This window comes from Coenobita brevimanus, chromosome 37, assembly GCF_032717465.1.
Source record: "Coenobita brevimanus isolate Jiangsu-jjx chromosome 37, ASM3271746v2, whole genome shotgun sequence".
NCBI classification, from domain to species: domain Eukaryota; kingdom Metazoa; phylum Arthropoda; class Malacostraca; order Decapoda; family Coenobitidae; genus Coenobita; species Coenobita brevimanus.
In genome coordinates, this window is record NC_136990.1 from 2,795,174 (window position 1) to 2,808,569 (window position 13,396).

At 40.3% G+C, this 13,396-nt stretch overlaps 2 protein-coding genes across 2 annotated transcripts; one reads left to right on the forward strand and one right to left on the reverse strand.

The window, feature by feature from the left end:
- Positions 1 to 5,410: 5,410 nt before the first annotated feature.
- LOC145396365 (uncharacterized) lies at positions 5,411 to 6,629 on the forward strand. The gene has a single exon (XM_080269757.1). It carries the CDS (start codon positions 5,456 to 5,458, stop codon positions 6,518 to 6,520), a length of 1,065 nt encoding a protein of 354 aa, XP_080125883.1. The 5' UTR covers positions 5,411 to 5,455; the 3' UTR covers positions 6,521 to 6,629.
- A 1,974-nt stretch (positions 6,630 to 8,603) lies between these two features.
- LOC145396366 (uncharacterized) lies at positions 8,604 to 13,396 on the reverse strand. The gene is made up of 2 exons (XM_080269759.1): positions 13,356 to 13,396; positions 8,604 to 10,869 (listed from the first exon to the last, which is right to left on the reverse strand). Exon 2 carries the CDS (start codon positions 10,588 to 10,590, stop codon positions 9,490 to 9,492), a length of 1,101 nt encoding a protein of 366 aa, XP_080125885.1. The 5' UTR covers positions 10,591 to 10,869; positions 13,356 to 13,396; the 3' UTR covers positions 8,604 to 9,489.

Consider the following 13,396-nt stretch of genomic DNA (forward strand, 5'->3'; position numbering starts at 1 on the left):
GCCAAGTGAGTCTGGAGGGGTGATTTGACTAGTAACCAAGGAGACTCATATCTACCTCACAACACAGGCTCATTGAATTTAATGTAATCACAAGTTAGTATTCAAGTTATGGAAATGGACCAGTTCTGTCAGGTGAATATACACGGACTATAGTTTCAGACGTATCTTGCTCCTGTCTTTCATTCAGTCCTTTCTTTTAACTTGATCCTCAGTAAGTGTACACTCCCTCTTGTTCTTATTTCACTTCAGGATCTGGAAAGCAAATTGCAATCATATGAGCATGATATTACTTTAAGGGATTTTATGAACACTCAAATGGTAAACCATAATCCATAACCCCTCGGCAAACAAAGCCAGGGCCAGTATACAATCTAATATCTCTAAGGGGAAACAAATGCCAAAGGGGGTGAAACTTCGGAGTGAGTTCACAGTGAGATAATGGAAAGGCAGTGGAAGGTAATAGTAGTAGTAGCTCATGTTGCAACCCCAGGCTTACCCAAATGTGAACCTTGTGGACTGAAGGCTTGTGCTGTCTCCCTGCTGCAGTCCACCATCTTCCTTTTGGGGGATAGGGAAGTAGCTGAGGGATGTTTGTAGAATGAGGTAGTTGAGATACCAAGTTATATTCAGGCTGTGGAGTTGCCTGATGTGGTTCCTCACATCCACATGAACGTGTCCCTCTCCTGCACCACCCCACTGTTTTTTTTTTTTTGTCCTCCTAACATGGGTGAAACTCAGCTGGGGTACAAGAAACTCAGCTGGGGTACAATTTAAGTGGCTGATCACTAAATGGGGCATGGCTAACTACAATCTGTAATGAGATAAAAACATTACACAAACAAGTACAAAAGTAGTAGATGTGGGCATTTTAGTGCCTTTCAGTTGATGCTCTTGGTGTGGTGTGGGAGAAGTGTATAGTGCGTTATGTGTGGTGGTGTTGGACCAGCCTGGCAACCCCTTTGGCTATGCCACTGGCTGTGTGGTATGGCTTCACTAAAGTCACAAGGGTATTCAGGAGTGAAGTGCATTATTCCACAAATTATTAGAGAAGTGGACACACTGCTAGAGATACTACCACATTTACAAACAAGACCAAGTATAAATTGTAATAACTCTAAATTCCAATTTTGATCAAAATCAGGGAAAGCTCCCACTCACAGATACTGAAAAAAATATATGATCTGGATTTTATTTCACTATATGGCACAGTTAATCATAAAACATTAAATTTATGGAAATATATGTACCTGCTGTATAGACTAGGACTGAAGAATGTTGCTTTCAAAGTTCGTATGTAAAGCTGACTGTTCTAAAACTGCCAAATCACACAGTCTTCAGAACACCATCACACACATGGGTTAGGTTTGGTCATGTGAGGATGGGTTAGGTTAGGCATGTTCGAATCATATTTGGTTCAGATAGGTTTTACAATGTGGTTTTCTTGATGACACTGGTTGATATCAAACCTAACTCTAATAGGGGGTGCGATGAAATACCTAATCAGCGGTCATTTACTGAATCAGAACTGATAAAAATTATAATATTTTCCAATTAAAAGTGCCGATTCTGTGCTGATTTGGAAAATGATTGCCGACTGGTATTTCATTGCACTGATAATGGGTGGCAATAGCTCTGAATATTAGCCTATTACTTTTTTAACTCTACATTATAATGGTTACAGTATTTTTATATGAATCCAGACAGCCTTAGAATATCATTGTAACTTCCACTAACTTTTCTGAAACACTGCAAACGGACACTAACTTAACTACCAGCTGAATCCACACATCAGCAATGTTAATAATGCCAAATAAACGAAAGAAATCTACGGTTTAATACCAGTTAAAAAAAATACAAAGATTTCATGACTACTATGGTAATTTATGGCCTGGACTATAATTTACAAAGATACTATAATGCCATACTCATTAGCAAGCACTCAAAACAGTGGATACTCACACAATTATAGGCTTAGCTAATAGATTACAGGCGATTCAACAGCAGACTGCGAGGTTAGACTGCCACTCCTTATGTATGGCCTAGATGGTAGGTGCTCCAGGTGATAATATAACCAAACGACCACAAGAGAACGAGCATCCATTTACCAACAACGGCAAGACGTATGCAAGCTACGAACCCGCCAACTTGGCCCTCTCACTGCAGGGTTGCCAGGCCAGGGAAAAGCAGTCAGTTCAGTTGCTGGGTGGATGCTGGCTTTGCAATGACCTCTCTTTTTCTTATTTTTATGGTTGTGCGTTTGTGCTTTTCTCTGGTTTCCCTAAATTCGCATCTTATATGCTTTTAATACGGTTTTGTCCATTTCTTTCCCAAATATTAGGTCTGCCAGCATCAAATCAACTGGCGTCCAAAACCGCCCGAAAAGTAGCCCTAAGCCGCCAAATACCCCACGGGATGATAATTCCGGTATTCCCATTTCTATTATATACTTGTCTTATGCTTACAGATGCTCACATGTGTGTGTGTGTGTGTGTGTGTGTGTGTGTGTGATTTTAGATAGTGTTTTCAGGCTTTGGGGGAACCAACCGTGGCACATAGGCCTACTCGCGCTTATATCATAATCTTGCAGACTATCTAACTGAAACTTATATTCTCGTTGTCTTCAAGCTTTTCCCATATCTTCCTTGCCAATTTCCATTCTCAAATCCACCCTCCTCAGGGGTGTAACTGATTTTCAAAACCTAATCGTGGGGCGGCCCAATGTGAACAGTTTATGGTAATCCATGGGTACTTACCCAGAAATTTGGGGTGGCCAGACATATCATATTCCCCTCCTACCGCCACTGATATACTCTTCCCCCCCAGCCCCCAAGCCCTTCTGTCTATCCACGGTTATCAAAGTTTCGAGTGAAGCAATTAAGCTCCAATCCACTCCTAAGGGACCACCAGACCGAAACGACGCATTCTTCTCTCACTAAGGGAAAAAAAAATAACCGGACCATTTGAGCAAATACTTCATATTGCATGAAATATTCCAAATGACGTCCCCAAACCACCCCAAGGTGCAGCCAGGCGAAATCTGACACCTCTTCAAAAGTAGCCCAATAGGGCGTTACAATGGTAGAAGTGGCATTCTCACCTCTGAGCTCTTAATTGATTGGAACTTGAACTATTAACAAAACTCAGTACGTAATGATAAAAGTAATGGATCACTGACGCATTATAAATGCATAATGCATTGTTATTCGTAAACATGTCTACAATCTATTTCTGGATTGTTGCGCTGAGAGTTCTTCCACAGTTCTTCCATTATTATTATGCCTTCTTGTTTTTTTAGCAAACATAAAGTAATTGTCACTCTTTACAGTTACTAATGTAATAAAACATGCCAACATCATAACTGTAAACAAGGAAGCTCATGCACCATTTTTATTTTATTTAATAAATTGATAGTTAAGGGTATGGCGGGGAAAAAGCTGGACGGGGAAATGTTTGTTTATTTTGACGGAAGGCGTCCTGTGAACGAGTTAAAAGTCCGTCAAAGTGCCCTTTAATTTAACATAAACAAAAGGAGTTAAAGGGATTCGAACCTTTCACGAAGCATAACCTAATGTTTAGTCCAGGTATCAGTGAGACCGTGTTGTTTTCAGCCCTGGCTCATATGAAATGTAAACTCAGTGGACTTCAGGCATAAGCTGTCTTTCTGCAGTTCACCATCTTCCTTCTGGGGGATAAGTTTGTTGAGGAACATTTGTTTAACTGAGAAGTGGAGTCGTTTGGTTATATGGTGTCGCCTTATGAAGGTGTATCTCTCCTGCATCATAATATTGGATGGATTGCCTGAGGCTGTGTCTAATCACTATTAATTTAAAAAAAAAAATAAAATCAGAATATTAAATATATAATAGGTAAACTGGGTGTCACGATGTTGTAAGGATTTGGTGTTCAGAAAATCAGGATATCCCAAATGTGTTTTAATGGAGCACAGAACATGGGTTACATAAATTAGCCAGATTTCAGTGTTGTGCTACCCTTAGGTGACTCCACACAGAATGACAAGTTAAATGGCTCTGTATAACCTTGGAACCATTTATTAGGATGGGCTGTATCCTTAGAATGAATGAATAGATGCCTGGTGGCCTAGTGGAATAAGACACTCTTGTATGATGTGGCCCTGAATTATGTTCTCCTAATGCCACTCAGGGGATCAAGCAGCTGGTCATTCATGCTTTATATGTCAATCCCCAAGCCCCTTTGCCCCTGATAAGCAATAAATGTGTACTGTTGTGTGTAGAGACCACTTATATGTCTTTTGTATAGACCACTGATTCTACACACACATCCATACCTTCCCCTTAGCTCTCACCCTCACCCTTAACACATTGCCTCACTCACACTCTCACTCTCGCCCCAATTCACACCTTCACCTCAACTATATGTATGTTAAAGAAACCACTGACTACACCCATGTCCATACTCACCCTCATACCTACACTCTCCCTTATCTTCATCCACATCTTCACCCCAATTTTATGTCTGTTTTCCATGAATGGGTATTAATATTCAGTGGTCATATATTTAGGCTGTTATGTTTTTCAGGTGGAGGGTGAGGGAACTGCAAGATGATACCCAGTATATAAGGCAGTGAATGTTCCTTCACCAGAAGCAGTTTTAGGACTCGGACTACCCCTCCATACTGCTTAAGGGAGGCAAGGAGAGAGTGGAACAATACATTCAAGAAAGAATTGGAAGAGGAGTGGCTGAGAGAGTAAGGGAGGTGTGTGTGGATTAAGATAGCCTGGAGGGAGCGAGGCATCGGAGATGATGATGATGGTGGGATTTGTTAACTCAGCACACCCCCTCCATTCTGTTTAAGGTGACAGAAATCTGCTTACTCTGCCTACCCCTCCATACTGTTAACCTGGGATGCATGCATCCCCTGGGGATGTGAAATGTCATTTCTGGGGGTGTGAAGCATGCTGACTGGTTTAGTTGGTTGTTAAGTTAGAATTTTTAGCCATTGAGTGAACCCCATGGTTGTCTGTAATTTTTATATTTGCTTAAACTACTGTGTCACAGTCATGTCATCATGCCATCTTAGCTGCAATGGGAATATGATAAATGCAAAATATCTGACTCATTTCTGACAAAGAGTGTGAGAAGATAATCTGAAAACTGATGAGGTGCAGGGACTGAAAAAGGTGAAGTTCCACTGGGTTAAGGAGAAGGGACTGTTGTGGACTGCCTTGCCCTTCATACTGCTTAAAAGGAAGCAGATTGGATTCATGAGTGTTGGGACATTCACAGAGACATTGAGAGAGCATATGTTTCAGGTTTACAGATGAAGTTAGCCCACATGAGGAATGAAACTGAAGCAGAAACACAGAATTTTTGGTTACTAAAGCCTTCCAGTACAAGAGTTTTAATAAGCTGATTAAAATTGTCTGGTTAGCAATAAGAACAAAGTAAAAGGGACAGCACTTAAATTTCAGAGGTTATGGAAGGGGCGGTTGAGAAAGTGTGTGAGGAAAATGGGGAAGGGAATGCCGGAAAGAATGATAAGTCACTAACACTCACACTTGCAACAGAGCTTAAGAAAATTCAGACTGCAAAAAAAGAAGGAAACATAGAGAAGAATGATAAATTATGTGAAGAAAGTGGAGAAGGGAACACAGGAAAGAATGAGAAGTCAGATACAGTCACATGTACAACAGAGCATAAGAGGGTTCAGTGTGCAGAGTGTGGAAAATTCTTCGCCCGAAAAGGCAACCTGAATCGGCACCTACTTCTTCATTCGGGAGTAAAGAGATTCAAATGTGAGGAATGTGGTAAACAGTTTACATATAAGGGTGACTTGAAACGACACTCATCAGTCCATTCAGAAGTGAAGAAATTTAAGTGTGAACAATGTGGAAAGATGTTCAAAAATCGAGGTGAGATAGCCAAGCATGTTGTCATTCACTCTGGTAAAAAGTATGAGTGTTTAGAATGTGGTAAGCTGTTTGCTCAGAAATACTATCTTACCCACCATACACGACTTCACTTGGGAGAGAAAAAGTATAAGTGCGACGTGTGTGATAAGATGTTTGTGAGTAAGAGCAACCTGACCCAACATAAGTACGTCCATTCAGGAAGGAGGACAGTTAAATGTGAAATATGTGGAAAGCTATTTGCTCAGAAGTCCCACCTCATGCAGCACTCGGTAATGCATACAGGGGTGAAGAACTTTAAATGTGATGAATGTGGTAAATTCTTTGCTCATAAATGCCACTTTAACAAGCACTTATTAATTCACTTAGGAATAAAGAAATTTAAGTGTGATGAATGTGGAAAAGCATTTAGAACAAGAGGGGAGATAAAGCAACATGTTTTAATTCACTCAGGAGTAAGGAACTTTAAATGCTTAGAGTGTGGTAAATATTTTGTTCAGAAAACCCATCTCACAAATCACTTGAAAACTCATGCAAGAAAAAAGAAGTTAAAGTATGATGTAAAAAAGAAATCACTCCCACAGAAGACCAAGGATGAAGTCGACGGATGGGGTGGAGAGGAATATGAATAAAGGTGGTGTAAGCTGAAGGAAGGGCACCCTGATGGCAGAGGATAGGGTGACATGGAGGCAAATTGTACACCCCCACCCCCTTGTCCATGATCAAAGCTTCTGAGTATGGATGGATAGATAGATAGAGATATAGATAGATAGATACACAACAAATATTAACCCCTCCTGCTCAGAGACATCATATTTAAGGTGGATAAAATCATCTGATATCAGCAAGAATGAAATGTTAATGATGTGTTGGATGTATGGTAACAGCTCTTGGTTTTTCTTCTGAGGACATATAAGTGATGTAGGATGCTTCTTAACACCTCTTCCTTTGTGATTTATTTTGCATATTACACCTGAACACTTCCTTGTGGGGTATTTATGATTATTTTGACAATTTGCATCAGTAAGATAAAAGATATTGAGGTAATGTACAGAGGAAATTGCTATGGAAATGGCGTTGGAGAATATCCAAAGCCTCTTAGAGTACATATTAAATCCAACAGTCCAAGGATCTTACCCAGGCCTGAATAAACCTGGCTGTATGCAGAATAAAATTAAATCTTGCATAGACTGGAGAGCATATGGTATGAAACAGGCTTCAGTTCTTGTTATCCATTTATGATCATACTTGAATAATAGATACAGGCAGCTTTCATTATAAGTTAGAGATGAGTACTAAATATCACAATCCACTAAACCTCAAACTTTAGTGGTACTGATCTGCTAGTTTCACAAAAGAACAGTGGTTGAGATTTGGTCTGGAGGATCTGTGTGCTGATGTGCCATGGTTTGAGTTCAGCAGGTGGCCAGAGGTTTTTCCACATTTAATATGCTGCTCAGGATGGAGTGGGGTTTTCTGTGACATGTGGTAGCTGGTCTGAAGAGGACACCATCACATGTTAGCACTGATATATATAGCTAACTGGGTTCTCTGCCCAGTTATACAATTGTCCCTCAGTATCCCTATCCCCCAGAATGTCCCTCAGTTCCCTATCCCCCAGAATGTCCCTCAGTTCCCTATCCCCCAGAATGTCCCTCAGTTCACTATCCCCCACAAGGAGGTTGGTGGGCTGCTTAAGATGGACAGTCTCAATCTGCAGTCCACCAAGACATATTTAGCCGAACCTGGGGCTACTACTACTACTTACTACTGATAGCTTAACCTCAGACCTTTCTTTGTCCCAGGCCCTCTAGAAACCTCCAAAAGAGTCATAGGGGACTGACTGTTACTTTTACCCTTATATAACTAAGTACCGTATCTGTTTCCAGCACACTGTATATGAGCTAATTTACTTGGTACTCATTTTATATTTATTTATTTATTTATATATTTACATGAAGAAAATTGTAATGCTTTTTCACCTGATATCCATTTTGTAGAATTTGTTTGCTTTTATAAATACATGAGAAAGTTTTTTATGTTTTTTAAAAGCCTTTTCAGAATCAGGAATGGACTTCTAGGGAATGAGTGTGGATAAATTTAAGCAATGATTATTCAAGTGGAAGATGCAGAAAGCTTATGAGTATGTGCTGTGTATCGCAAGGTTGCTGGGTGATATACGAATAGTGTGACTGCTAGAGACTGAGCAATGTAGAGAGCTGTTTTTAGGAAACAAAGGCTGATGCCATGTCGGAACCTATATAAATGAATGAATGAATGAATGTCCAAGAAGTGTAGTAGTGTCAGAAATTGCAGAGGAAGCTAAGAAGAAAGCAGAGGGATAAGGTAAGGAAGTGTGTGAGAAAGGGAAGTATAGATGAGGATGAAACAAGGAACTGGCAAGGGATCAAAGTGGGTAGATGAACAATCTTTGGAAAGGCAGAAAACAAGGGCTTGCCATCTCTTTTATAACAGACCAGAATTCCGAAGGCCTGCATGATGTGAAGCTAATTCCACTGATGAGGTTCCAGCCAATTCTCCCACTTTTCTACTTCCTCTTTATTTATAAAACTACCTCATTCCATCTTTAGGTGGGTGGAAGGATTGGCAAACTAATGATGATGATGATGATGATGATGAACATAATGATAATGATGATGATGATATTTATTCAACATTAAACACAGTCAACGTATCCTGAATTTATTAACCCACTATACATTACACTAAGCACTTGAGTATCAGTACACTTATTCTGGCACCAAATTTGCTGTTCTATGTATGAAAATTTACAGCACAAAAAGAAGAAAAATTACTGGCATGCACCTTTACATGCATAAATAAATTTGAGTATTAGCATAATGAGTAAATTTTGGTATGCCTTTACACTGTGGCACCACTATAACAAGCTGCCTGGTTAAACAAATGTCCTTGAATTCCCTCAACCCATAAACAGAGGATGGTGGACTGTATAAGGGTAACTCAACAAGCTGCCTGGTTAAACACACACCCCTGAAGTCCCTCCCTATCCCTCAGAAGGATGATGGTGGACTGCAAGGGCAACTTCAGCCTGCAGTCCACAAGGTTCACATTCAGAGAAGCTGAGGTCTCAACAACTAAAAGAATAACATGCAATGTTCACAAAGCCTTGGCAATATATATCCGGATGCAAAAACAAAAATAAATACTTTGTAAGTACAGCATGATCTGCCAAACTTAATTTACAACCTCATATAACTTGGAAATGGGTTAGGAAAAAAAAAAATGTCGCAAGACAGAGGAAAAATACAGGTTATTAGTTTGGGAAAATTCAATCCTGTCTTGTAACATCTCCTGGATTTACTGACACATTGTTTATTAACCAAATGACTCCATAGATGTCTTTTTCATTTCATTTTTACCATCTTCTAATGACCTTTAAAAGCTCTGAACAGACTTTCAAATTCAGGGGGTTAGAGATACAGTAGCACTTATAAACCCTTTCATTACAAGATTCCAAAGTCAAAAAGAAACCTTTCCTGTTTGATTGTAAGCAAGATTAAAAAGGGTGGTGCCTGGATTCAAAAAGTCAATTACATTCCCTAAATCAGTATCTGTCTGCCTAGATATCATTATCACACGGGACAGGTACAGGATGACGGGTTTCAATATGTCGGGCCATATGATTATTCCGCACAAATAATTTACCACACACAGGACACTGAAATTTTAATCCAGAGTGTATTCTTAAATGTTGGGTGAGGTGACTTTTTTGGGAATATACTTTACCACATTCCTCGCACATGAATTTTTTGGCTCCTGAATGATAAAGTGAATGCTTGGTGAGATGGTCTTCCTTAGCAAACAACCGATCACATTCATTACACTTGTATTTCTTCACCTTCGTGTGAATGCGTGAGTGCTTTGCAAGGTACGCTTTCTGAACAAATAACTTACCACAGTCCTCACACTTAAAATTTTTCACATTCGAATGAAATGGTAGGTGACGCGTGAGGTCGCCTTTACGGGCAAAGAACGTGCCACATTCTTCACACTTAAAGTTCTTTACCCCTGTATGAACAACCATGTGCTGAGTGAGCTGGCCCTTATGAGCAAAGAGCTTTCCACATTCCACACACTTGTGATCTTTGATTCCCGTGTGAACAACAAAGTGTCTAATTATATCTTTTCTGGTGGTGAACTGTTTCCCACATTCATCACACTTAAACTTCTTCACTCCTAGATGAGCATTTAAGTGCCGCGTGAGGTTGCTTTTATCTGCAAACAATTTACCACACTGATCACAACTGTACTGTTTAACTCCTGAGTGAAGTATTAAATGCTGTGTGAGATGCCGTTTGAGAGTAAAATTCTTCCCACAATCATCACACTTGAACCTTTTGACTCCAGAGTGAACGATTTTAGAGTGTTGTACGACATCACCTTTACGAGCAAATGTTCTACCACATTCATTACACTTAAAGTTCTTTTCTCCCGTATGGATTACTATGTGCTTGGCCAGGTGACTTTTCTCGGCAAATGGCCTATCGCACTCTAGACATTTGAACTTCTTAACTCTACCAGGAAAGGTGATGACTGGTATGTGTGGGATATCAAGCTCATTTTCAAAATCATCACCACCACTATCACCATTCTCATAACATTCTTCCACACTCTCCTCACATTCTGGCTTCTCAACCAACTCTTCCTTAACTTCCATCATATTACTTTACAGACTCTACATGTGACTGTGAATGTACTGCTTTCTTTTTTCTTTCATGGCCAAGTACTTATCTCCTACTTATACCATACAGTATCATAATTAAGTTAATGGCTTCACTAATTGACATCAGGACTAGCATCCAGTTGTAATGTGAATAGGGGCAATACCTTAGCTCATCACCAAGAGTGGACTTCATGGTGCAAAAACTATCATCATCATCATTATCATCATCATTATTCTGCTGCTGCTTTGCTCCTACAGCCTGGACTCACTTGTGACCTGGAACAAAAATTGGCATCAGACACCCTACTGTCACTTCCATTTGCAAAGAGCACCTAAGTCTGCCTAGCCAGATCCTAAGTACATAGCTAATAAATCTGTTTCTACATCAGTAATAAGTTGTTGCCCAAATCACGCTCACCTGTTGAGCACTGGTAAGCAACTACTGTACTTCTGTGGGTCCGTCCTACAGATACAGTACAGCACATACACTGTGTAGAGATCCAGCACCGCCTATGGTACCGCAGCTAAACAGTGCTTCACCAGGGTTTTCCCAACACTGAGGTGCTGTGGGAGGGACCCTGATCCAACCCTGGACTGTCCACTTTAATTTGATCTAAAACTGCCATCTCTCCATCCTGAACACTGAGCTGTAACAAAAAATTAACACTGGAATACGGTGATGGTCACAAAAATGTCTTACTGTATGGGATGAATGCAGAGCTCCAGTGCTGTACAGGTATTATTCTACAACTGAACTACTGGAAATAAGTGATAAACAGGTCAAAAGTTTATACCAAATTAAGGTGGACAAACTATATGTGATTAAACCCCTGAACCTGGAGGAAAAAAGTTACTGATGTGAGACATTGGATGTGGGGGATACAAATATGAATGGAGACCTGTGACTGATCTGTGCAGAAGAAAAGGTTATTATTCACTTTAAATCAGTTAGCATTTAAGGATTATACATAATGGGAGGAAGAGGTGCTGAAGGACTGGACAGACACACAGAAAGGCACAGGCAGACAGACAGAGACACAGATGGAGAGACAGAGACATAGATAACTCAGAATAATAACCAATTTTACAATGCTCTGACATATTTATCAGTCAACATTAATATGACAGGGAAATGGGGAAAAGGAATCTGACGAATGAGGATATAAAGGAGCGTTGTGGTGTGGATGTGGATGTGATAGGAAGCGTTATGAGGAACACACTGAGGTGGTTTGGCCATGTGGAGAGGATGGAGGGTGAAAGACTGATGAAGAGAGTGTATGTGAGTGAGGTGGAGGGGGTAAGAGGGAGGGGGAGGCCGAGGATGAGATGGAGGGATGGGGTGGAGAGGTATATGAGAGAGGGGGGTGTGAGTTGGGAGCAGGGCAGTGAAATGGTGGGGGACAGGGAGACTTGGAGGCGATTTGTTTGTGGCCACCCCAAACGGGATTGAGGCGTCTGGCAATAGATAGATAGATAGTTACTTACTAAACTGCAGTATCCACCAGTCAGATAACACTGCCCAGCAAGAGTAAATAAATGTAGAGTGACATAATCCTGGAACCTCCACTCTTTCTGAAGCAGCCACACTGTCTGCATTTATCAGTGATGCAAAAACGTCTTCCCTCTGCTGCTCATGTTGCTGAAGAGAAACCAGTAATTAACAGCTGGTCCTTGTTTTGTCAGTGTTGTTAAAAAATATAAAATGATATAAAGGTATCTAAATAAAAGGTAATGGTAAAGTACCGTATGTAAAAAGGGCCTTGTGGGTGGATGGAGAATGAGAGACTGACTAGAGTGTATGCCTGTCTGGTGGAGGTGGGGCATGGGAAGGGGAGGCCGAGGATGAGAAGCAGGGATGGGATGTAGAGATATATGAGAGAGAGGAGTGTGAGTTAGAGGAAGGGCAAGTAGGCCTAACTGATAGAAGACTAGGTGACATGGAGGTGATCACACTCTGCTTGTCAGCCTCTCACTCAATCCTTTCCACATGACCAAACACTTCTGTCGTCAATAAAATAGAGACACAGGCATGTTATATTACAAGTTACCCATAATCCAAGCATCTAGAGTTGCCTATTGGTCTAGAGCTGATGAAATTTAAGGACCCACTAACTTACATTCTCTAGAATATTGAGACTAGATCAGGGAAAGGCTAAAGAGGCACGTCTTTATTTGGTGACACTAATATGAATATCCTCTGCCTGATTATACAAATGTCCCTAAAATCCCTTCTTATCCCCCAAAAGGAAGTTGGTGGACTGACAAAGAGAAAAATCAGCAGGCATTCATCAGATTCAACTTTCATATGAACATTGGTGCTGGGGCTACATCTACTAGTACTTGATCAGGTCAGTCTAGATTAGGTTTGGCTAAATTAAGTTTGGTTTAGCTCGATGAATTAGGCTTTAAGGTTAGGACACTGTAAGATACTGTATTGTCAAGGAAGCTAGTGCCATGTCAAGTGTTTACTTTCGACGAAAATCAATATTAAAACCGAATTAGTCACAGTGAGAAAAACTACTGTATATTCACTGGCTTTGTGAAAATAACCACTGATCAACTTACAAAAAAATTACCCATAAAGGCTCGTCCACAATCTATAATGGTCTAAAACTGAAATAGCTAACACCCATAAGAGCTGACTAAACAAGTAAATATCTCACCTAATACATTGATACTGCTAAAAATGGCTGACACTTAAGGTCATGCCCTAAAACTTATGATCTGAAGTTGAAGTAATACCCAGAAAATCAAAATCCCACCTAATAAATTAATATTGATGAGTAGATGCCGCAATATTTAC